This window comes from Ochotona princeps, chromosome 26 (assembly GCF_030435755.1).
Source record: "Ochotona princeps isolate mOchPri1 chromosome 26, mOchPri1.hap1, whole genome shotgun sequence".
Classification (NCBI taxonomy): Eukaryota; Metazoa; Chordata; class Mammalia; order Lagomorpha; family Ochotonidae; genus Ochotona; species Ochotona princeps.
Window position 1 is genome coordinate 14,228,881 of NC_080857.1, and position 27,022 is coordinate 14,255,902.

A 27,022-nucleotide genomic window follows, 5' to 3' on the forward strand; every position below is an offset into this window, starting at 1 on the left:
ATTGTTAGATGTGTATTTCAAACCTTGCATTAGTCATTACAAAGTATGTTCCAGGCATGTGAGTGAGTGTTTTTTGGCTGCACATTGCATTTATACCTTCAAAACCAGGAGTATATGTGATATTTGAATCATTATAAAAATGTGTGATAATTTGTATCATCTTCCTATTACTATCTCAATTATGCATCGAATGACTAAAATACTGGTTTTTTTTTAAGAAAGGACCTAAATTGACAATGTTGGTAATTCTCCTGATAAGATTACATATCAATAAGGAATTTTATATGCAATTCCAGAAAGTTCATTTCTTTTTTTTTTTTTTTTAAGATTTATTCATTTTATTACAGCCAGATATACAGAGAGGAGGAGAGACAGAGAGGAAGATCTTCCATCCAATGATTCACTCCCCAAGTGAGCCGCAACGGGCCGGTGCGCGCCAATCCGATGCCGGGAACCTGGAACCTCTTCCGGGTCTCCCACGCGGGTGCAGGGTCCCAATGCATTGGGCCATCCTCGCCTGCTTTCCCAGGCCACAAGCAGGGAGCTGGATGGGAAGTGGAGCTGCTGGGATTAGAACCGGCGCCCATATGGGATCCCGGGGCGTTCAAGGCGAGGACTTTAGCTGCTAGGCCACGCCGCTGGGCCCCAGAAAGTTAATTTCAAATACTGGGTTCTCTCTAAGTTTGTATGAGTAAGACTGTAGTTATTTAAAGTAATATTGTGTAGACCTTAGACACATTCCTCTGTCTTCACCTTCTCACAGCTAGTACACAACAAAACTGATCTTTACTCTCAAGCGGAAGTCTGGAAGGAGATGGGAGTAAGGAGCTACAAGGTTGGTTTTTAAGTAGTAATTCCCATGGATTTCCTGTCTAGAGTAGCCTAGGATAGTGGGTGGATTATGCTTTCTCAAAAGGACTCAATTTAATCTCATTGTTGCAAAGTTATCATTTCCTTTAGAGTGAATTCTAGAATTTGTGATATAGCCACATTTGCTTAGCAGCAGTCTGCCTTTCCCAAGTTAAATATTAGTGATCTGATCTTTTACATTGGCTATTAAAAAATGGTGTTTTGTATGTGGGCAGGTAGGGAGATGGATGTGTAGATACTTTATGGCTAACTGTAAATTTTAACTAAGTTTTAATTGTAACTCTAAATTCAATGTTAATTGTCTACTTTTTTATATTCTAACATCATAGTTTCAAAGACCAGTAAGTAAGGCATGATCCCTGTTACGGACTAGATATTTGTATCTTCTCCAAATCCAGCTGTTGAAACCCAACCCCCGAATGGAAACTAATCAGGAGGTGGGCCCTGTGGGTAGTTAGTAAGTTTAGATGAAGTCATGGGCCTGGAGCTCTCAATATGAGACTAATCTCCGTATGAAGAGAGAAGGGCCAGAGAACTGACTGCCTCCTGTTTTTGCCTCTGTGTTGCTTCTCTTTATTTCTGCCTTTGTGAAGATATAGTAAGAAGGTGTCTGTCTAGACACTAGGAAGCAATACCTCATCAGACAGGATCTGCGGGAGTCTTGATCCTGGACCCGCTAGTTTCTAGGACCATAAGAAAGAAATGTTGAAGCCACCCAATCTGTGATATTTCCACTGTATCAGCCTACATAAGATGCTCCCTAATCTTAGGAGATCTCAATTTTATGAAAAAACTGGTTAGGGAAAACTGACCCCAGCATGCTGGTGCAATAAACTCTGTTTGCTGTTCGCATTACCAGTGAGACTCTTTGTCGTTCTCTGGGGGTTTGCTAGCTCGCACACTGATGTCCGGGGGCTTTGGCCCAAACTCTAACATACGGAGGCCCCAGTGAGATTGTCAGCCTCCTTTTAGAGCAACCAAACAGTCAACTGGCATCATATCAGAGTTAAAATTCCTCCAGGGTTCGGGTTAGACCCAAGGGGGAGCAAGAAGCTCCAGGGGGGTGAGTGAGGCCATAGGTACCTCAGCAGGATTTGATCACCCTGGAGAGGGGCAAGACGCCCCAGGGATGCGAGTAAAGCTACAGGAGAGATAGTGTTACAGTTTTATTGGAATAGAGATTCTCTCCATTTTCCCGACCCTCACCTTCTTCTGTTGTAATTGCAATAATGTGATTCTCCAGCAATGCTTACAAGTCCATCATGCTCACGTGCACTTGGCATTGTAAGTATGCACAAGGACAGATACATATTTCACCCAATTGCTCTAATGATTTATTTTCATTTAGAAACCCTTTGTCAGCCTTAGAAGTCTGCAATAGTGATAATCTAAGCTTGAGTTTACACAGAGTAGATATGTAATAAATAAATGCCAAGTACAGACTGAATATCATATTCAATGTCTGTGTATTGGGTTTCTGAGAAAACCTCTATTTCCACAGTCTCTGATCCATTTTCTAGTATACAAATTTCATAGTATAATTTAAATGGTCAAAGTCATGTTGGCTACTTATAATTTTTAATGGGTTTGGTAAAGGCTAGAGAGCTTGTTTATTTCAGTTGGATATGTTCAAATGAAGGGAGTCAAGATCAAATTTGGAGGGGCAAGATCAGCTCATTTTCAGTGAATCCCACAAGGCTTCATTGTTGTCTACTTGAATGAATAGATGACTTTCATTTAGAGGACAGAACTTTCTAACAACTGAAGTTTCAGGAAAACAGTTGACTGTGGCGAGTGTCTGGTGCATTTGCTTACCAAATAACATTGCCAACTGTGTTGTCCCAATTGCTCTGCATGAGCCACATTTCTCAGCCAGTAATTCAAAGTCCATTTCCTGACTTTTCTTCAAAAATACATGTTTATAAACTTAAATATTCTCCCATCTTAGCCCTTCAATTCAACTGTTAAGGACATAGCTTAACAAAGCATTTCAAGCAGCATTCTTATGGTTCATCTTTAACAATGGCTGTGTATATGAAGTGTTCATCCAAATATATGAATGTACCTTTAAATTAAATTAATATGTTCTAATTAATGTGGTGTGGCTATATGGAGATTGCTTTAGAGACAGTTTAGTTGGGTTTCCCGTAGTTTTCTAATATGCGTGTTAGTCCTTGCTTCTGTCTGCTTTGGCTGGCTTCATCAGGGAAATGCTTTGTATGAGATCCAAAAATTGTGCTTCTAAGTGTTCAAAAAAGGATTAATTATGAAAGAAAACCTTGAAAATATAGGCAGAGTTGATCTCAGTTATTTTTTAATTAAGTCCCAAAGCCACAGTGATAAAAATAAAACACCTTGCCTGATTTCTATTTAGATCTGATCTGCCTGTCACCAGAAACTCATTCATATAGGGGGATTAACTGTTCACATGATCTTTCATCATCCAAGTGCTGTGTGTGGAGTAATGGAAAATGATTAATTTATTCTGTCGTTCTCTTTGAGAGCACAAGACATCTTTAAAAAACAAAATAACACTTTATTTTCCAAACAAAAAGATTAAGTTTGTTCACCTTAAAGGTGCTTTTAAGTAAATTAGCCCAGTCCCTACTGCAGCCTCGCCAGTTATTCCTCATTATCGGTGTTCTGTATCAGGACGCTGTGTTCTGTGTTAAATATGGACAGAAGCAAATGTGATTGCCTGCGTTAGCATGACCTGGGGCTTTGGGACAAAAGCTTTGTGGGTTTCAAAGAAGTGATGAACATTTTCTCAGTATCTGCCCTAGGCTGAGTGTCCCCATCAGGACCTGTGATGGCTAAGTCCCTCTCTGTGCATCCACAGGAAGTGGGATTCCACCTGACTCACCTGTCTCCTGCACCGCCTCATTAATCCAGCGGAGATGTTTGTTCTCATCGCCGTCTCTGTTCAGTGTGGATTGCTGAACTCAACCACAGCATCCCCTAGTTTTTCTTCCATTTCTACCAATTCTCTCTTTCATTTTTGAATCAGAAATATTCCTTGTTCCTCAAAATCCTTTTTCAGTTCTAGGTATAAAAAGAATCTTCCTGGCAAGTTGAGGAAAAAGAAAAAAAAAGTAAAGATGTAATTATAGATACTAATCAATCTCCTGTTGTTGATCAGAAGCAAAGACACATGCTGTAGACAGACATCCATTGTGTCCCAGTGGGCGAATCTCTCCTTTTGAACCATCAGGTGAGAGGAGAGACAGTTCCCTGATCTCGTAAATCTGTATCGTCGAGATAATTAAATAAATAAATAAATATTAAAAATTTTAAAAATCTTGAGCCTTATACTAAAAGAAAGTAATCTTCCTGTGTTTTCTCACAGTATTTGTAAATTTGAAATACCTCTTTATGATAAGAGTTTTTGCATAAAATAAATTCATCATGTGCAGCACAAGTACTTGCTTTGGAAATATAGCAAAACATACAATCTTTCACTTAAGGAGTTTGAGGTACATTGAAAGCATCACAGTTATGAAGTGGTTGCACTGCGTGGGAGACAGTTATACATACAGACAGGTCCAATATTGTGCACTTCATGAAAGTAGGATGGTAATAGTCCTCATTGGGTGCCTTCTACCACCAGTCTCTGCTCTAATTGCAGGGGTTCATATTATTAATTTCTTAGAGTAATTGCACCATGGGTATTACTCTCAAATCTATTTATAAATAAAGAAACTGCATTCTGGTGTGGTGGGATCTGGACCTTCCCTGGGGACACACAGCCATCAGGTGACTAAGCATGGTGTTTAAAAGCAGGCAGATGGGTTCAAGAGTATGTGCTTTAAATACCATGCTAGAGTAGGTAGTCCTCAAGCCAGATCTTGCGGAAGGTGAATCAGAAGCTAATTTAAGCAACGTGGAGAGGATATTCCAGACGGGCAGACCTTCATGTACAAAGTCATGACGGCACAGAGACTTTCAGGGCGGAGTGCCGAATGCCGCTTGGGTCACTAGAGACAAAAGTTGACAAGTATGCAGACAAGAGGACACTGTGAAACCAACTTGTCTTTTTTGTTAGACCATTTTATAAAACAAAGAAAAATTGCAAAGCAGTTTCTTCGCCTTCTTTGGAAACATCTTTTCTAAAAAACACAAAATGGCCAGTATTTGAATTGGTAAGTTATTGAGTTGGTAGAGTTGGGGCAAACACCCAAGAAGACAAAAATGTCTTTCTCCTTGATTTTCTTACATAGGATTTAGGTTTACTTAGTGCCATAAAACAGTGAAATTTGTTCTGATCACATGGTGTTCTTGGGTAAATATTTATGGTACAAACCTATCTACAATCTTCTCTGTATTTTACTTGCTCTTTATATTAAACCTTCTTTTTTCATACTCTTTTCCATTCTTTTAAACCAGTTTCTACCCTATTGCGAGAAGAAGTTAAAGCAAGCATTGACTGAGCTCAGACCCAGAAAGGACATCAGAGAAGTTCAGATCCTATCTTCCCATCTTCCTCACTTGGAAACTGAGACCAGGGGTTAAATGATTTTTCCCACCTCTGGTTATGGCAACATTGTGCCTTCTGATTTCTAGTTGGTGATACTTTCTATATCCTAAACAGGCGGCTACTTTATTTAAAAATACTCTATTGTGGCTAGAGAATGTATAACATGGACATTTTGAGAGATTTATAGTAACACTGCATACTGTGGGGTTGTGAGAGTATTGGGGATGAGTCCGAGGGGTTGGTTTGAGGCTGTTAGCCTTTCTTCACTTTCTGCGTTCCCCCTGATCTACTTCTCCCACGGCTTCATTTGGTGGTCCCTGAAGTGCAGCTCAGAGACGGCTGCCATCTTGCCTTCTCAAGCACTAGCGAAATTCACAAGTTGTTCTCATGACTCACGGTGAGAGGCTAGCAGTCTGTTCTCCAAACAATATCTAGAATGTTCCTTTCAGGATTAAAGGAGAGCCTGCCAGTACCCTGCTGGAAATCCTCACAAGACCTTCTAGCACATTGAGAATGGAAGACAAAAGCTTGACTATGTCCTGAAAGGCTCTCTAAGATCTTGCCCTTGGCATCTACCCAGATTCTTCGCAGCTCATCCCCGCAGGGCCGCAGCGGGTGCAGTCTGAATTCTCTCCCGGAGAGAGTGCCATGAGTGGGTCCCTCTCCTCGTTCAGCTCCGGAAGCTGCTCCTCTGAGGCTGTCACGGGTTACCTTCGCATCCACGGTGGTACCTCATTGCTCCCGCGCTGCTTCACCTTGCTTCCTTCTGAACGTTTCAGACTAGACCATATTTTAGGAATGGTTTTTCTCCCATTAAAATGTAAGTTCCATGCAGACAGATATTTTTGCCTTATTTTCAGAAATGTGGTGGGTGGTCAGTTCGTATCTGTACGTTGAGTAAGCACGGTTCCTACATTGTGGAATACCCACTCATTTAAGAAGCATCTATCAAATCCTCCTGCAGCAGGCACTGGTTAGAAAGTGAGATACGTGTGCTGCCCTTCTGGTGCTAGTTGGCTGGGATCAACCCAGATAGTCCTTCATCATAGAAGTAAATAGAATATTGCCCACTGAGGAGAGACCTGTGGAAGACTTGCTTGACAGAACCCGCGAATGTAGAGAAGCCCTCCCAGAAGAAGTGATGACAAAACTGCTATGCAAATGACAAGCTCCTTCTCCTGAAGCAGGTGCATTTCATTATATGTAAATTTCAAAATATATAAACAGTGCCCTAGGATTAATGATATGCCCCGGAGGCAGGTAAATGGGTGATCTTTGTAATTTTTTTTTAAGCAGTTTTGCTGTTTGCTTGAAAATGCCTGTGCGTACAGGGAGAGAGTAGCGCAGTAGCCATTGATGGATTCCGGAGGAGGGAGCCTCCACTCAGGCACCTGCAGGAAGAGAGGCCTGTATGTGCCATTACACATCTATTGTTTTATGCTTTGGAAGGTGTGAGTAGAATCATAATAAATGTACTCCTAAATGTTGGCCATGGCTTCAGTTAGATTTGACGTGTTTCTGCTCTGTACACTGTTAATTCTTTTTTTAAACTATGCTATTAGATCATCACTGGCCTTTTTATTTGAAAGTTACCCAGAATTGCACATTCCGTATTAAAGGAGGGAAAAAAAAATGCTTCATTTGGAAAGTGCTTGACAATTTTCAGAGTGAATTTCACATTCACTATATCACATGATAATAGCTCCTGTGTGGGTGCAGGATAATAAAGACCATCATTATTTATCCCCATTTTGCAAATAAAAGACCGAAGCTTTGAAGGACAGGGCAGATTGCTAGCTCCAAAACCACAGTACCATTCCTGGAACTGTAAATATCCACCAGTCAGTGATGGTATTCTGCAGGTTGGCACGCTTTCCACCTGCCCAGTGCTGCTCAGACAGATGACACACATGTCCGTGACCTTGGTGTTTATACGCGTCTGCCACCTTAAATGCAATCGAATGAGGCTTCTTCAAGGAAGCGCTTGCTAGTAATATTTGCCCATTGTTAACATGCTATCCCATTTGATTGCTTTTAATTTTTTTTTTTGACAAGGGATCTTCAGTTTCTTTCACTTTGTTTCCTTTTTTCATCTAGAAGTTAAAGAATGATTTAGTTCTCAGTAAAAAGTGTGATTTCTCGTTCAGGAAACTGAGAGCACTAAACTAACCCACATTTATCTGGGTTTTTTTTCTATATATAGGAGTGGAAAGAACAATATTTAAGGAGATGGTTAAAAGAGAAACTCAAGAGATCTGTTTCTTTATTCTCTGTCTTCCTATCTTGTTGGATTCATTCTCTATGTTTTCATCCTGAATCAAAAAGTCTGGAGGGCAGCACTACACCTTTTTAAGCTGAATAATAGATAGCAAGTGAATCACAGCTTACAGTCTGATTCTGTGTTCTAAAAACAACTTTTGCTAGAAATTATTGTGATGCACAAGTGCAAAATGCCTAGGAAGTCTTCAGCATCCAAGCTTCTCTTGAAGATGTACAACCTATTGTGAAACTCTGAAGCATTTTGAAGGAAAAATACTACTTTTTGAGTAGAAGATTGCTATATGAAAACAAGTATAATTTGAATTGAAATATCCTTCTGAGTGATGCCTGTGGTGCAAGCAGTGATGCTGTACTCCTAGAATTTTGTCTTAGCAAGTCGTGTATCTGCTCTTACCCAGAATAACGCACTCACACTTCTGAGTGTCCGCCCTTTAGATCTGTCTTTAAGTACAGTCTTGAAAGCGCTGAACATTGTTCTGATCTTTCAGGTGTACACACTGTTGAACACAGGAGCCCTGCAGGGTAGGCCCTGCTCCATGGCTTTCTAGGCCCACTCTTGCTACTGTTGGGTTTGCTTCCGGCATGGACCTCACCCAGTCTGGATGGTAACAGGTCCCTGTGACGCAGTACGGCTGTGCCAGTCAAATGGCATACAGTCTGTCCTTGTTCTGATCTCACCCTTCCTCTCTGAAGCATGTGTACTTAGCATCTTTCACCACGTTTCAGGCATCTGTCAGGGAAGTTTGACAGTGATTTTCTCTCCAAGTTCTCTAGGGCAGAAAAAAAAAAATTAAGCAACTTAATTTTCTTAGTACTTTACCCTGGCGTTTGCCACTAGGAACTGTTATGATATGTATTAGCATATATGTGTAAGTATAAATATATATGTTATGCCTCATAGCATCCCTCCGTCAGCAGCCTCTGATCACAGCCAATGTCACATTTGAAAAAATAGGAAACAAGCAAAAACCGAGGTTGAAATGTTATATATATATTCTTTTTTATTTATTTATTTTTATTGGAAAGTCAGTTATACAGCAAAGAGGAGAGACAGAGAGGAAGATCTTCCGTCCATTGATTCACTCCTCAAATGGCCACAACAGCCATAAATGAGCTGATCCGAATCCAGGAGCCAGGAGCTTCTTCCCGGTCTCCCACATGAGTGCAAGGTCCCAAGGCTTTCGACCATATTCTGCTGCTTTCCCAGTCTACAAACAGGGAACTGGATGGGAAGTGGGGCTGCCGGGATAGAACTGGTGCTCATGTGGGATTCTGGCATGCGGCTGCTAGACTACTGCACCAGTCATGAAATGTTATGTATATTCTTAAATGTCTATGCCAACAGGCTTTCCTGGGGGAGCACTAGAACTTTTTTTTTTCTCAGAAGGCATAGTTTTTCCCCTTTAATTTGGAATTCTCTAACCTCAAAAGAGGGACTGCAGACCCTCATTAGCATGATTTTCCAGAGCATCTCTATCATGTTTCCAGAGCATCTCCATCATGTTTCTAGCAGCGTCGGGATGCAAGGAGGTGCCAGTGCTGCAGGTGGAGAGCTGAGGATGTAACTCACCACGATAGGTAGCTTGTAACTACTTCCACCTCTCTCTTTGCAGTACTAATTTCAGTTATTCCAACTGAAAAGCCAGACTTCTGCAAGGTGAATGGCATCTGCCTTCTGGTGTTATTCCCAACTTGGCTTTGACACTTTCTGTTCAGAGTCATTTAATCCACATTGCATTGTTTTGCAACTTGGAGTTACAGATTTTTTTTTAAAGTTTTGTCAGTTGTAAATCAATATTTTTATTTCTTCACATCCTTAATTTTGTAACATAATCTTGGGGCAGAAATGTCTTACTTCACCATTTTATTTAGTTCTCAGAAAAGGTAACTCATGCAATGGTATACATTGGTTATTAACAAACCCTGAAGTCTTCTAGTTTGATGCAAAAGGAGTTCTTGTCGCATTCATGTAACATCAGCACGGTATCTGTGTGCCTGTCCTCTGTTTGTTAGCTATGGCAACCTGAGTATATGGCCCCTTACAGCATCAAGAAAGAGACCAGGGTAAAAGAAACAGCACGCGGACTCCTGCCTGAGTCCATTAGTGACATACACGGGAAATGTCAAGGAGCCCATTAAATATTGTGTGAGCATTAACTTCTTTCCAGTTGTCTTTCTAGATTCTTGCTGGACACTTCAGTGTCTTCTCTTGCACCAGCCATGGATTTTTTTTTATTTCAATGAATATTTAAAGTTCATTTTAAATTTAAAAACTCGAATTTATTGCCTCCCTCAACATGTTCTGACACTGTGACAGGTCTAAGAATGTGTGTATTCCACATTTTCACGGGTCCTCAGAAAGCCTGTGGAAAATGTGTATTATGAAGCAAAATATACAAGCACTTCAATTTTTTTTTCTCAAAATATAGTTACCTTTTATTTCTGTTGTTTCCATGAGCCTTTTTATTAATACCTTCATAGTATGTAGTCTCTGGTCTCAAATATTCTTTCATTTGATCTCTTACTTACTTTACACTGGTGTCGAAATGATTCCTATCTCATTCCTTCTTAATGTTGATGTTGGTGAGAGTCATGCTGACAAGCTGATGAGAGACCACATGTAGTAATGGACTGATTTGTAACTATCGTGATCTTGCCTCTCTGTTTTAATTGTGGATATTTCTTTCCAAATCTTCTGTAAAATGCTTCCCACTCCCTATTTAACTAAAATAAGTGCTAAGAACTTTCTTCTTTATAATGACAACATGTGGGAATGTCTAATAACCTTGGTAGCTAAGTAACTGCAAATTCATCTATTTCTTGTATTATCTTGTGGTTTATTTCTGATGTTCACTGAAGCAGGCTACTAAATTAATATTCATATGAATATGTTCTGCACAATGTTCCATAGCAAGTCAGATGAAAACAATTATTCAGGAAGAATCTTTATATTTGAGTCAATCTTGCAAATATATCTCATACATTTTTTAAAAGCAAATAATTCTTCTGATTTAAAAAGATAACATTTATCTTGGAAACACATGGCTGTTGTATCTGTTCTTGTGCAATTTTCTTAAGTGTGTAATTTGAAATGCTTATACAGAGGTGCACCTCATTTTAATATTTGCATTCTGAGAATGTTAATTAATTTTTAATGATGTTTGGTACCCTTATGATTTTTTTTCCAGAGTACCCGAGTGGCTTTGGACCATCTGGAGTCTGTGCCTGAAAAACTGAGCCTCCTGGAAGATTTCAAAGACTTCAGAGTGAGAAAGAGTTGGCTTGTCTCTTTTAGTGTATTTGTCTGAATGAGAAACTTGACATCTTCCTGATGTGCCGAGAAAATTCTAGGAAGACAGGAATGAACTTTTAACATTTCATCTCATCAGAGTTTATTAACATTGTGAGATCACAACTGAGAATAGCAAAACTTCTCTACTAGAACATTTATACAAAGAGAGACATTTTCTACTATTGGAAGCCCCATTGTTCCTCTAAATCTTTAAGAGTAATTCAGAAATACCTGAAAAATAGAAGGAGTTATGCATTACATTGATATTTAACTTTTTTGATTTGCAATTTTAATGTATGAGTTCCTTTGAATATTTTTAAGAAATTGCTGGAGTACTCCTTGTTTTATAGCAGATTTAGCAGATTTTACTATGATCCATGAATTCAGATCTACATAGTTTTAGATTTCCTATCCCACGTTGTTTGTTGCTAGAACTCTAATCACAACACGTTTTATTACCGTGCCTATTACTTGCATATGTGGGTTTACATCCGTAAATGTTAGAGACCCTCATAGATGAGACATGCAAAGCTTGTCAGAAAGGACCTAGTCCAGCCAGGAAAAATATATTTGCATGTATTGGTGTAATGTGCAGTGCAAGTGGTTTCTAATTTTGAAGAATTGTTTCTTAAACTTCAAACAGCAGAAAGAGAGCTTTCATCTACTGGTTCACACCCCAGATGCCTGCAGCAGGCTGATCCAAGTGCACACACCAGACAAAATGTTTTCTCGGATAGTTTCTCTTCCATAAAATGAGAATTTGAGCACTGTTATCTTTGTGATCTCTGCTCACATGAGCTGGCATCACTAATAACATATGCAAAAACATATTGCACATTCCTCGTGTGTACTTTTCATGTAAGTCTCCTTGACCAGTCCAAGTAGAAATTCTATATATAAATGGATTTGACAGTTTTTAGAGTATGGTTCTCTCTTTATCACCTCATCTCATCCCCCTTGACTCCCTCCTTTTTTGAACCTCATCTTGGAACAAGGAGTTATATTTTACAACCCCACACTTAAACATTATTTAATTGATGCTGTGGACAGGTGGTACCATGAGATGACAAGCCCCAGTCAGCCACAAATTGCCTGCTCCTGGAAAAAAATGTTTTCAAGTTTCTTCGGCTGTAGGGATTTGTTTGTTTTGGCTTTTAAATAAAAACTAAAGTATGGAATTCTAATCGTTTTTCCAACTTGAACATTCAGGAAGCTTAGGCTTGGGGTTCCTGGGGCTGTTGATGATACTGAAGCCATTGATGGTTTTTCTTACATACCAAAATCGCTATCTTTATTTTTCCTATGTTCTTCATAAATTATAAAATAGTTATCTGAACAATTGGCTATAGAACGTGTGCTATGTTCCTTAATCTCCCAAATAATTAAGGGGGAAAAAAAGAATAGCCCTGGAAATCTTACTTAATTTCTTGTTTTAACAGAATCTTTTTATGCCTATGAAGGCATATGGGATAGCCTTAAGTTTAAACTTTTTCTATGGTAGAATGTTGAGTTTAAGTGAAGAAACAGGGCTTAATTTCAAAGCCCGTCTTTTTTTTTTTTTTTAAAATGCCAAATATACAGTGTTTAGTTGTGACACAGTATCATTAATGATCATCTTTGGACAATTCAAATAATTTTTTCATTCACCTGTAGGATGTTACTCATTTCACATTGCTTTGGGAACTAGTTGAGGGGAAAAAAAATCCGAAAACCATGTGGCACTTGTTTTTATGGTAGCTTGCACACTAGCCTTCCGGGCTTATTTTTCCCCTTATTTGTATCTCCAAGTACCTTTTATTATTTATGATATGCATATTGATATTTTCTTACTGTGGTTTAAGCACTGGTTTCTTTCTTACTGGGTTACATCCTTTCTTGTCTTTCTAGGGTTCCCGCAGTTCATCCGAGAGAATTGATGCTAGATACTCCAATGCCACAGCTCCCAGAGCTTCTCTTCAGCAGTGCCGAGATGATACCAAGTACAGAATCAAAAGCTTCAAAGTAATGTCCTTCACACGCACACACACGTGTGTGTGTACATATATATAAATAATATTTGAGTATTACTCACATTTAAGTCTGTTACCTGTTAACTGGTACCTTTAGGATTTGTGTAAATGCACTTGTGGAAGAAAATTTTCCTAATAGATGCACTAGATTTTGCAATTCTATGGTAATAGAGATAAAAATCTAGATTGTGCTTCTAACTTTTTGTTTGGGAACCAAGCCTTAATTAAGCCCATGCCGATTTTGGTCAACATGTTGTTTTTCTATAGGGAATCAATGCTGCTTAAGAAATCTTGAGCCAGGAACCCCTGATCACTTGGCTGGCCAATGTGGATGCCCATTCTCCTCTGGTGTCTGTCCAGCACTTTCACACTGAAGTTCCCAGTAGATCGGGTATATATGGTGCTTGGTAAATTCATCTCCATGTTCTTCTGTTCATTCTTTCTTTGGGGATATGCACTCCATGCTAATATTTCAGCTCATTGTTCATTAACATGGAGCCAACATTGAAGACTGGGAAGATTTGATCATACTGATCTAAAGGATACAGTTTCCTAAGGCCTGACCAGCATTATCCAGGAAAAAAATCCATTTGGTCCTGCGTTGTTCTTAGCCAGGAGCGGAGTTTCTCAACTTCAGCGTTTTGACATCAGGGCCAGAGAACTCTTTGTTGTACAGATTTAGGCATTGTTGCAGGGTGTTTAATAGCATCTCGGGAGTGCACCCACTGGATGCCAATAGCATTCTTCTTCGCTGGTTTTGACACCCAAAAATGTGCCCAGACATTACCAGATGTCTCCTGGAGGGCAAAATTGCCCCACACTGAGAACACTGACCTAGAGAAAACCCATCTATATTTAACTATGTTTTCAAAGGCAATTAAAAGACAAAAGCTAATGACTTTTTTACAGTCCTACAAACTTTTATGTATGTATATGAATATTCATCACACTCTATATTCACTTCTTACAGCCTAATATAATTATTTCTAAAAAGCTTCTTCCCTCCTCTGAATTTAATTGGATAGAATGCCCAATGGATATTAAAACAACCCAGTTTTCCATGAGTTCTTCTCAGCATTCTGAAAATAAGCACTCCTCCTATCCAAACCCAAAACTAGCACAGTGTGCCAATTAACTGATACTTCCCTGGAAGGGGGCAAATTCTGCATTTGTTCCATTTGACTTTTATATGGTATCATTGATTGTTGTCATAACCCTGTTGCAATTTTTAAAAAGAAATACAAGATTTAACCAACATGAGTTTAATGATGGACAGATATTACAAAAAAATTCACTAAATTGCTGTTTTTAAAGATATTGAGTGCCTTATATGCATTATCATGTTTAATTCTCAGAAATTCTATCATGTTGGCATCATTTGTTTTTCCTCTTTAGCCACTGAAGATGGCAAGAACATCTTCAGTTGGTGGAATCAGTATTAAATCCTAAATCTTCCTATTGCATAATGAATATAGACCTAAACAACACTAGTTTTTCTGGAAGTCACCAAATATAGGGCTGTATTTTTAATATGTAGAATTCCATTTTCTGAAAAATACCTGACTACAATACATGCCCTTTAGTTCAACAGAGGACTTGATTCAAATGTAACATTTAAAGCATTACTTGCATTTCCCAGTACAGTTAGAGTTTGGTGTCAGGTGAATCCGTGCTGTCTAGCAGCACCCAGATTGCTGTAAATCACTGTAATTTCCATAACTTTATGTGGCAAAGCTATGAATGTTTAACATGTTCGGCAAGCAGTCTCATTGGATTTCTTTTTTTTTAAAATATTTTATTTTCATTACAAAGTCAGATATATAGAGAGGAGGAGAGACAGAGAGGAAGATCTTCCGTCCAATGATTCACTCCCCAAGTGAGCCGCAATGGGCCGGTGTGCGCTGATCCGAAGTCGGGAACCTGGAACCTCTTCCAGGTCTCCCACGTGGGTCCAGTGTCCCAATGCTTTGGGCCATCCTTGACTGCTTTCCCAGGCCACAAGCAGGGATGGGAAGTGGAGCTGCCGGGATCAGAACCGGCGCCCATATGGGATCCCAGGGCATTCAAGGCAAGGACTTTAGCCGCCAGGCCATGCCGCCGGGCCCCATTGGATTTCTTTTTAAAATTACATTTGCAGCTGAAGAGAAAATCAGGCCTGGTTCATAAGGCAAGCCAACACTTGGCAAAATGATAAATAAGTTGGAAAATTTCCAAACAGGTATTGTGCAGATAGTGTAGGGCCCCCCAAGCAAACTTTCTACACTAATACTATTAATCGTTTAAAGACATTGATCCATTTCTGCAATGAATGTATATTTTATCACCATATAAAAGATACCTAACCTCATGTAATAGAGTAATGTGACACTAAATGCATGGAAATATGACATTTTTTTGTAGTCATGGGAGAGAAAATATGAGAACACTTTATTTTGTGCGCTGCGGACACTAACAGTCATTTGCTCAGAGAGATTCTATGTCAATCAGTTCTATGGAAAGAAAGAAGGGGTGGCTTTCAAGGAAGAATTAGCTCAGGTGGACTGTGAGACTGCTGTGTTAAACATTTCTTAGCTTTGAGGACAGTCAATAGCACTAACTCTGGTTGATCACCACCATCCTAAAGAAAAGACTTAAAGGAAGAGAAGTTAGAACTCTTGCTATTAAGAGAGAAGGATCCCAGTTCTTCAATTCTACAACCGCTGCTAGATTCCCCCACACTTTGCGGAGTTCAAGGAAGAGGCATGCTGCAGGGACTTGGATTCACCAGTATGATTGAAAAGTGAAGTTTCAGGAAAGCAGTGTAGGATTCCAGTTAACTCTACGGGCATCTATTGTGCAACCACTGCATCGCAAAACACTGCTCGGCTTGTTAGGACTGGGTACAGGGGTTGAGGTGGAAGATTGAGACAACCTGGTCTTCAAATAGGGACTGGTTACTTGGTCATCTTCGTTCTAGCAGTTAATTCTTGCACATGTATTCTAAAGCAGAGATCAACAAACTGCTTCGGGGCCAAATCTTGCCTGCAGATGTTTTTATAATAAACTTTTATTGGAATGCAACCACACTTACTTATTCAAACATTGTCTATGACTGCTTTTGCATCCAACAAAAGTTGAGAAATTATAACAGAAACCATATGGTGCAAAAACCTATGGCCCACCATAGAAATAAAGCTTGCCAGCCCTTGTTCTAGAGCAAGGAGAAAATAACATTCTTTCTTCTTTTACACATTATATCAAATATTTCCTTTTCTTCATTTTGCCAGCCAAATAAATACAGCCCAAATTTACCAAACAAATATTGTTCTCCTTGGGAAGTCATACTGATTCATTCAGTAAATAAATACTTTTTTGATTGCTAGCTCACATACTTCCCAAGCACAAGGGACTCACACAAGTGAGTCTTTTTGGAACTTGTGTTCAAATTGGAAGACCGTCCGTCATATTTGTTGTTTTTCTGAATGCAACATTCAACAGATATTCATTATATTTCTACTTAATATTTGGGGCACTGATTAGGAGAATGGTGTTAAGGAGAAAAACGCATTGGCAACTGCTACAAATTTCAAGACTTCACATAAATAGCTATAGTGCAAAGGAGAGAGAGAGAAATGCCATGAAGGTGCCCTCAAGAAGCTGAATTGGAGGTTTGGAGAGAACTACTCGAGACTCTTGAAAGGAGGATTGTGATGACAAGGTGCATGGAAGTGTTTCGTCCACTGCTCCATTTGGAAGGGGATCTTTAGAAGCATTTTCAGTTGTAGAACCCTGTGTGACTGTTGACAGACAAATAACTGCTGGGAAGCAGAACTGTGTCGGCAGCTGGAGTCTCTCATGTTGTTGCTGTTGTCAGAAGACAGTGAAACTTCTAACATGACCACACTGCTGGTGGAGGGCAAGGGTGAGCAGGAAGTGGGCAAGTCAGGTTTGCTTTCAATCCAAGACTAGAACTGATCTCCTGCTGCTCATTCCTGTGGCAGCCACCAGAACAGAAAGATCAGATTGCTAGAAATGTGTCAAAATTTTGAGCAGGACCCATGCCCACAAATGTGAGAGCATAATATAATATTGCACTAAACTGAATGAGCTAATTGGACAAGATTGATGTAAAAGTTAATATTTGGAGAACAATTTAAAGCTGAATAGAACTTATTTTTGCTGTCTCTCTGTGGACAACAAAAGCATTTCATGACCTTTGTCTGTCTGTCTGTCTGTCTCTCTCTCTCTCTCAAAGCCTAAGTGGATTTCAGTGGGACATTCAGTCTTCTGTCCCAGCTGTTTCAAATGGAACAAAATGTCCACCAGTCAGCCAGTAACAAAGCATTGCTAATTTGAATTCACGGAGATGTGTGGTTTTGTTCCCCCCCCCAAAAAACACAAAAAAAACCCTAGTGGTTACCTTTGCTCATATGAACTATACAGTTTTAATTACCATTGGACTGTTTTACCAAACACACAGAAGACAGGTTTTTTCCCAGCCTTCCTCCACCAGCAGAAAAGCTATAAGCTCTAATTTTTTAAGTTAGTACACATCTTTTTCTAAGAGAAACAGATGTTTCACAGATGAGATGAAGTAGGTGAGGAAGTGTTGCTGATGGCTTGCAGGAGAGTTTCTGAAGACAGAGGCTGCCAAAACCCTTTGTCCTATTTGCTCAGAGTGAGCACATGGTGGTGAAAAATAATGTTTTCTTCCTCATGGAATCCCTCTGTGATTTGGCCACTAATGGCTAAAGCTTTTTCTCCCAAGTCAGCTACCTCTCTCGGAAATCGACAACAGTAGCTCCTAAAATACGTTGTGGTACAACTTAAAATTGTAGGTGTTGTGCAAGCATTTTTATTTTTTAAATAATGAATTCATCTTATTTTGATGTTGCTCATGTAAGTTGAGAGGAACATACACCCACGTGGACCGCTGATTAGGGTGGGGAGAGTTGAGGAATGAGGGAAAGTGGACAAGACCACTCTTCCCATCTCCTTTTTTCTTCTAGTATTGGCAAAGTGGGGAGAAAAGGTGAGAGGATCGCTTCCACCAGCCCGACTGCATCAGCACCCAGGAATGGGAGAAGGCCACCCAGTGTCATCCCAGAGTCCCCAGTGTGAAACTTGTTCCGAGGATGCTGCCCAAGTGGTTTCGATGCCTTTGATTTTGTTGTTCTGTGGTTGAGGAAAGCTTTCCAAGTTCCATTGGCTGACATAGTCTATCTTAGAATCTTCACTTGGCCAGAAATTCAAAGTCAAAGCTTGTCCAGGAGAGCTCTAGTTGTTCTTCCCTGCATGGTACTAGACATCCTCTGCAGGCCTTAATGAACTGGTTGTCATGTCTCCCGTGAGCATCTGGGCATGCTGTCCATTTTACAGGCCTCAGCTTCTGTGGAGACCCAGTTCTGACACATGCATTCCATGGTCAGACCACAGATCCTGTGATTTTTACTGTGGTTGGAGTTCTGAGTTCAGTGATCCAGTTGGGGGAAGATTCCCAAAGAAACCTTTGCAGAGATGACCCCAGACCTGCCTCCTGTGTGTGCCAACCAGTGAGGGGTCTGGCTCAGTCCATCACCCAGATCAGCTTACACACACACTGGTGGTTGCAATCACCTGGTCAGTTCTGTCTATCCCCCACACCATCTCATATGCAAACCAGTTGATGCTGCAGCCCAACCTAACCCTGACCACCACACTCTCGGCCCTCGTACACACCAGCGAGAACTGCAGCCTAGTTGGAACGACCCCCACGAGGCCTGCCCCTGCTCTGGTTCTTGGCATTGCTAGTACTTGCAATAGACTGGTTCAGTCAGTCCTGCATCTGTTTGGCTCTCCCACACATCAATGGATATTGGAGCCTAGCTCAACCCAACCAACACACTATCCAGCCCATATTTATGCCATTCGGGTACCACTTCCTGTCCAGCCAGGCCCAACTCCAGTCCTGATTCTCATGCCCACCAGTGGGAGTTGCAGCCCATCAGACAGCTACCCAGTTTCCCTGTAGGCCCATTCCCAGTCCTGGATCTTGCACTTTCCAGATGATTCTGCAGTCTAGCTTGACAGCACTTGCTGCTGGTCCCACACCTGCTGCAGGAAAGCCAGACCAGCCTGCACTCATATGTGCCCAGTGTATATAGTCGCTTAGCCCTGCCTGGCTGTCCCCCAAACTCAGCTCACATGCAGTCCAAACTCACCTCCCAGCCTGTTCTTTTTCCAGTCCCAGCTATCATGCTCACCCATGGGAGCAGTGACCCAGTAGGGGAGCCCTCACACCTCCCCTACTGGGCTCATCTCGCATCCCAACTCCCAGTGTTCATGAGTATTGTTGTTGAGTTCCATAACCATGCCTAACTCAGCCATCACCACTTGCAGACCTCGAGAAAACCAGCTGGGATAGCAGTCCCACAGGGATGAGCCCACAATCCCCCGACAGAATCTGCTCCCAGTTCTCCTACACATCTCCAGACCTGCTTTCCTGAGCAATCCACCGCCCCCATGCCTGTAGAGCCCAAGTCCGGTCCTCCGGCAGTGTGTCTAGCAGTCTGGGGTCCTCGCTACTTACCCAGGACTCCACACATTTGTGTGTGGGTCTCCAGACTGTCTGCCAATGTGCTGGTGTGCCAGTGTCTGCCCCCCACATATCTTTTTAAAAAATAGATTAGGTAGCTATGCTGACACACTGGTATAGTTAACTTGAGTTTGGCATTAACCAGGCCCAGGATACCTGCCAGCTATTAGCTGCATTTCTCCCAGCAGTATAACACTTGCCTAGGTACAATGCAACCTAGGCAGTTGCTTACAGCTGGCGAACATTTTCATTTTAATGGCTATAAAACACTAACTATTGCATTATTCATGTTATTTTACAGACATTGTTTATAAACAACAACAACCATGGGAGAATGTGAGGGTGTTTGTACCATATAGGACCCTAATTATCTCATTGATACCCACCTTTTTTCATGCTTTGATTTGAAATCATATGTAAACGGCTATACAAATACAGCTTTGAGCTTCCTGTCATCCCAAATAAATGTTATCCTTTAAGCCCACCCTATAAAGTGATTCATTTCTTTTGAAGATGGTTCTTATTTTATTGGAAAGACAAAGAAGGAGAAACAGATAGATACTCCACCCTCCAACTCATGTCCCAAATGCCCTGAAAAGCATGGGCTAAGTCAGGTCAAAAAGCTTGGAGTCAAGAACTCAAATCAAGTCCTTTACGTAGGCTACAGGGAATGTGTTACTTGGGCTATCATCCAGTGCTTACCCAGGCACATCAGCAGGGGAATGAATTGGAAGCAGAACAGCCAGGACTTGAGCCTGCACTCTGATATGGGGTATCAGCATAGCACTGTCAGAGGCTTAATTCGCTGTGTCACAACACTGGCCCTATATATACAGAGATTTAAAGTTCAGGATTACTTAAAAGTCTTACATGTTGTAGTCTTTATAGAAAAATTAGACAGTAAATTAACATGATCTCTCCTCACCCTTTTGTGCAATAAAATCCCAGAACTTCTTACTCTTTTCTAATTATTAGCTAGTATCTGTCAATCAACTATCTTCCTCTTTATATGTCTTACTGGCCAGTGGCAGGCACCATTGTATTTTTAACTGTTGTGAAACCCTCCCATATAGGAGTAGAAGCATTTGCCTTTCTGTGCTTATATTTCACTTAAGATAATGACCTTCCTTTTTCGTTCCTGTTAATGCAATTGATAAGATTTTGTCTTTTTTCTAGATGAGTATTATCTCATTGTGTATGTGCACCACGGTTTCACTATCAGTTTGTGAGTTGATGGACACTTAGGCTGTTTCCATTTCTTGGTGGTTGTTCCTATCCATTGTGTATAAGGGTTTCCTTTTCTCTATACCATCACCAACACCTGCTATCTTTTGTCTTCTTAGTAGTAGAGAAGCTAACAGGAGCGAAATTGTATCTTACTGTGGCTTTCATTTTGCCTTTCCCTGACAACTAGGGATGTTGAATACGTTTTCATATAACTGTGGGCCATCTGTAAAACTTCTTTTAGAAATACCGATTTAAATCTACTTGCCATTTTGAAATTGTCTGATTTGTTATTTTGCTATTGAGTTGTTTTAAGCTTTTTATATATTAATCCTTTATCGGATGCGTGGCTTCCTTTTTCTTTTGTTGTGTAGTTTGTCATTTTACTATGCTGCTGCTTTTGCTGTGGAAAGGCACTTTTGTTTGATGAAATCCTATGTGTCTGTTTTAAGAAAACATATTTGTTGTAGTTTTAAAATTTCATTTTATTTTTGTGTGATGGAGAAAATCCTTGCCTGTTCCAGTGTTCTGTTTTCTTCTTTGAATACATTTGTAAAGATTTATTTATTTATTTGAATGTCAGAGTTACAAAGAAACAAGACAAGATGGAGAGGAGATCTTTGACATGATGATTCTCTCCGCAGATGGTTGCAATGGCCAGGAATTGGCCAGGCTGAGGCTGGGAGCCAGGAGCTTCTTCCTAGTCGCCCACATCTGCAGCTGGAGCCCAAGCACTCGGACTGCCTTGCTCTGCTTCTCTTAGGCTGTGCGCAGGGAGCTGGATCAGAAGTGGAGAATCCAGTGCTTGAGCTGGTCCCCATATGGGATGCCAGCATTGCAGGCAACAGCTTTCCCAGTGGGCCACGATGACAGATCCCCTCTGGGTTTCCTTCTAATCTCTAAGTTTCAGGTCTCACAGTTACATCTTCAGTTTGTTTTGAGCTGGTTCTTGTGGGAAAGATATTCCAAAAATACCTTTATGTTGCTGAGAACAGTATTCTTGCCTAGCATTTTTCCCCCTTCATTTCTTTCTGAGTCTCGTGCAGTTCCCACTAAACCTATTAGGTTTCAATAGAAGAAGTCTGCATTCAGACTTATTGGAACCATTTAAATATGGTTTGCTTCTGTTCCCTTGGAACTTTGAGAATTCTCTCCTGATTTTTCAACCTTGCAGATTTTGACTGCAATAGATGTAAGGATAGACATAGCTGAGTCTTTGACTTTTCTGTTTGTGAAGTGCTGTTTCATTGTCTAAGTCTGTAAAATTTTTGGTCACTGTGTTAGAATATGCTTTCTTCCCCTTTGGCATCCTCAAGTCCCTCTTGAGTCCCACTGGAGTATTTCCTCTGTTCATATTATTCCCTATTCTCTCTTTTATCTTGATTCTTCTCCTCCAATTGTTCAGTTTTGAATAGCCTGTGTTCAGGCTCATTTTTCTGTTTGGTTTATTCTGCTATTTATGCTTTCCATTGTGGTTTTAATTTTTGTGATGAATTTGCTGGGTTTCATTTAATTGCTTTCATCTCTCTACCAAATCAATCTTCTAGAATATGACATTTTTTCCCTGTGTTCTCTTGAATTTTGACATTTCTTTAAAAGAGCTGTTTTGAAATCTTCATCCAAGCATATGGAGTTTCCAATTCCAGATGTCTAGCTTCTAACATCTTATTTCGCTCTTTAAATGAAGTTATGGTTGCCTGGAACTTGTGCTGCTTATTGGAGACTCAGCCTGTGATGTGAGCACAGCTAGTTGGTAGAGGCCTTTGGGGATAGGGCTGCATGGGAGGGTCCTACGCTCCATCTCAAAGCCTCTCTGTAAGGCTGGAGTTTCCTGATCTGAGTAGTTGGCGGAGGGGTGACAGACTCCACCTGGCTGTGCAAGTTCCAGATTTGCAATCCCATGAGCAAGAGCTTGGAGCAGGGGGCTGTGAGCTTAAATGTAGAGAATTTTCTTCCAGTGAGCTAGGTCCTGGGAATTTAATTCACTCTCCCTTTCCTAATAAGAAATATCCTGTCATGCCATGCTTCCTGCAGGATGGCATGGTAATTCTTTTCTTCTTCCTTTGTTAAATGTGGCTTTTAAAAAAATTATAACAAGACAAGGTGTCGGCTGACTCGTGTAGTTTATTTAACGGTGACAGCTCTTGTGGTAGTGGTTGCCATATGTTTTTTTACATCTGCCATGATGGCTTCCTACAAAGTTAATTGTTACATAGAACTGAATGCAAAACTGTAGGATAACTATAGGTGAGCACCAAAGTTGGGGAAATGCAATTCTACCCAGTGGAATTGCATTTAAGGATAGATACTGCCACCTGATTCTGAGTAAAATCTAGAAAATATTTTATTCATTTGAACTGATGAAATTAACCTGCCACCCATAACATTTTACTAATTCAATCATGTACTTTAAAGGCTATAAAAAAGGTTGGACATTGAATTGTTTTGTTCTGTTTTGCTGTTAAACCTAACGTGGTAATGGATCCAAAGTGCTTATTCAGGAATTAACATAAGTACCTAGAGTTTACTTTTCGTACCAGTTGAGCCCTACTGTAACTACCATGTACTCCAAATAGTTTATTGACTGCGATATTGGACATATTAAATAACAACCATATTAAAATGAAAGTATGTGAAGAAGTTCACTAACAGGCATTTTTTAACCTAAAAAATACTATAAGTACCAGACATATAGGGACTGTCAATTTGTTACTTTTTTAACAAAAGTGTCATCATATAGTTGCCCTCACAATCATTGTTTCCTTTAAAATAATCACTTCAAGAGAATAAACAGTGATTCCCTTGAGGTCACTGTCATTGAAATGTTTTTGAGTTTTTGCTTTTATTTGTCGATGATCCTGTTTTTCAGGAACATTTTCTATAGCGAATTTTTATCCATTGTGAGTAAACTTGGTTTCTGAAAATGAATTATAAGTCATATGGAACCAGTTCTGAAGGAGGTTAAAATATCCGAAGACTTTTTCATTAGTACTATTCTTGGAACATATGGATTTTTATAAAATCAAATATCAGTTATCTAAGACTGAATATATTAGATCTGTGAGAGAAGTTACTGAAAGATCTCCAAATGGCTTCGTCTAACACAGTATTTTCATGACTATTAAATAAATGATTTTTGCTTTGGAAGCTTATATATTGTTTGAAGAATATGGTTTTGCTTTGTTTAATGGAAAGTATTGTTTGTGTAGTTACAGGTACTGTGTTACTTCTGTCCAGGTATATTTAAAAGTGTACAATGTCAGTGGTGAAAGGCCTTAGTGCTGGTCTGGTACTGTGAGTACCATGACGAGGGTAGTAGCATCCTGTAACATTTTGTTGTCCACAACAGTGAATTTTAATTTGTGCACCTAGATCAAGAAATGGACATACATGCTGATGACTGGGTCCTTAGTTCAGAGGATACCATGTTGCATTTCAGCATATTTGGAGACAAAGTCTCGTCATTATGAAGAGCAAGACCTAAAATCGCAGCCACTCAGATCCAGACATGGAAGACAGACTTAAACTGTGTTCCCCCACTGAACTTTCAAACAGGACTAGGAAAGAAATTAAGCTTTCTCAAGCACTGAGGTAGTTCTTAGAAATCATAATGGAGCAGAAATAGTGCATTGTTACACTAGAGACAAATTCAGCAAAAACATTTCTGCCAAAGGTTCAGAAATCCATGCACATTTTCCCTCCTCTCGAGGGAAAAAAGTTGGATAAATTAAAGTTTAAAAAAATTAAATGTTTCATTTGTCATATAAACTTTGAACTGATAATATCCCTCAGAGAAAAACACTTGGTGAGTATCATGAAATATTAATCACTAGATAGCATTCTAGCAAAGAAATTTGGTCAGGTTGGAACAGCTTTTAAGGAATCACTAACAGTGTGGGCTATGAAAGACAAATGGAAGACGCCCAGAGAAAATATTAGAAAAGGCAAATTTATCCAATGCAATTTTTGCACAGAATTTTGCCTGACTTAACACTAAAACTAAGATTTTGTGCTAAAGAATAAAAAATTGGGAAAAGGGAAAAGCTGAGATTATTAAAATTGCAAAGAATCTTCCTATTTAGTATTTCCTTTCTAATGCCTACTCATTTGCATCAGAGGTAGATAGGCATTAGGAAGAGGCGTTAATTTTTTGATAAATTCCACAAATTAAATGTCAATTGAAGATGAAAGTCTTTTTATATTCTAGTACATTGACTGTTCAAAGGGGTTGTTGAATATTTTAGCATTAATTTGGCTAGCTGTGTTTCAAGGTAATATAAATGCTTCGGGTAGGTTTTTAAAGCCTTCTTAAAGATTTATTTATTGGAAATGAGAGCAACAGAAACTGAGCATTAGAGAGAAAGAGAGAGAGAGAGATCTTCCATTTACTGTTCCACTCCTGCATGGCCCTAGTGTGTTGGCTGGGATAGGTCAGGATGAAGCCTGGATCCAGAAACTCTATCTGGGGTCCCAGGTCAGTGGCCGGCAGCAAGCCTGTGGGCCATCTCCTTCTGCCTTCTGAGGCACATTAAGCAGGTGCCTGGAACAGAAGCAGAGAAACCAGGATTGAACCCTCATTCTAAAATGGGACACCACTGTCATAAGCAGCAGCTTAACCCACTGCACCAAAATGTCTGTCAGAAGTCTTCTTTGAAGGCTTTTATTTTAACTTTTTAAAGATTTATTCATTTTTGTTGGAAAGGCAAATCTACAGATAGGAGAGACCGAGAGAAAGATCTTGCACCTACTGGTTCATTCCTCAGATGGCCGCAATGGCTGCAGTTGAGCTGATCCAAAGCCAGGAGTCAGGAGTCTCTTGGGGATCTCCCATATCAGTGTGTAGGGTCCCAAGGCTTTGAGCTGTCCTCCACTGCCTTCCCAGGCCACAAGCAGGGAGTTGGATGGGAAATGGATCAGCTGGGACATAAACTGGTACCCATACAGGATCCTGGTGCTTGAAGGGGTAGGACTGGTTAATTGAACTGTCACACCAACCTCCCTTTGAAGACTAATAAATGTTAGAACTTCAAGAGATGTTAGAATTAAGTCTTCTCATTTTGCATGTTAAAAATGACATGTGCGTCATTGATCATGAATAAATCAAACTGAAGTGCAAGGGCATGAGTCCTACATGCATGCTCACCTATTCATAGTGTCAGCATAAGTGACACAAAAACTGATAGAACCCTTAAGATACATTTATAAACTATGTACAGAAATAGGAAAAATCTTAATTGTACTCGGAGTCTTCATTTCTCAGTAGCTGATAAAACACTAGGCAGGAAATCAGAGAAGAACTGGAAGACTTGAATAGTACTATCAGCCAACGAGATCTGACTGCCATTTACATAACGACCTTACCAAACATCGCTAATTACCCGTATTTCTCAAATATACATCAAACGTTCTGTAAGATAGTAACGTGGTCATTTTTCCATTCAGTTATTGTTGATGGCCACTGTAGTCACATTTGACTTGTTAAACTTCCAATTTGGTGTAATATTAAGTCTTTTTACTGTATTATAAATTCAAAATATGTTATCTCAAAAAGACTGAAAACAGGAGAAGGAAGGGAGGAAAGGAATATCATGTTCTCTGAACTGACTGTGTGTTTAAATCACATTAAATCTGTTAAAAATAATTTAAAATACAAAAAGTTTTGTAAGATAGAATATATTTTCAATGAGAAAACAAATTAAGATGGTTGAAATTAATATGTTGCCTACCTTAGAAATCAGTAACAAAAAGGTTTCAGAAAAACTCTCAAATATTTAAAACTTAGAGGAGATCGGGCATGTTCAGGGTGGTATGGCCATAGACAAATATTTAAAAATTAAACAGCATGCATTTAATTATCAGTCTATGGATTTGTGAGAGAAGATGTAAAATGGAATATATTAAAATATTTTTAACTATTTGAAAGTGAAAACACAGTTTATCCAAGTTGCTGGGATCCAAGCTGACATTATGGCATGGTGGGTTAAATGCCACTTGCGGGCACCGGTTCGAGTCCTGACTGCTTCACTTCCAATCCTGCTCCTTCCTAAGAAGCAGAGGATGGCCCCAGTGCTTGAGTCCCTGCCCCCAGACGAAACTTACAACTCCTGGCTTCCTGGCCCAGTTGCTAGAGTGTAGCCATCTGAGGGAGTGAACCAGCCAAAGGAAGACTGCTATCACTGATTCTCTCTAACTCTGCCTTTCAGATAGATAAACCTTAAAAATTCAGGGCTCAGAAGAAAATTTGCACCATTAAAAGTATATGTGACAGAAGAATGCTCTCAGGTTAGTGCCTAGGCTTCTACTTGTAACCACCTGGAAAA

At 39.9% G+C, this 27,022-nt stretch overlaps 1 protein-coding gene across 4 annotated transcripts in view; it reads left to right on the plus strand.

The window, feature by feature from the left end:
• The window catches only part of CEP128 (centrosomal protein 128), a 275,915-nt gene that overhangs the window by 237,153 nt on the left and 11,740 nt on the right, over positions 1–27,022 (plus strand). For all 4 annotated transcript variants that reach the window (XR_009244256.1, XR_009244257.1, XR_009244258.1 and 1 more), the window contains 2 exons: positions 10,813–10,890; positions 12,804–12,917. Coding sequence is in view for 1 of the 4 variants with exons in the window: in XM_058655263.1 (XP_058511246.1) it covers positions 10,813–10,890; positions 12,804–12,917 (192 nt within the window). In the remaining 3 variants the exon portion in view is untranslated. The remainder of the gene's footprint in view (positions 1–10,812; positions 10,891–12,803; positions 12,918–27,022) is intronic.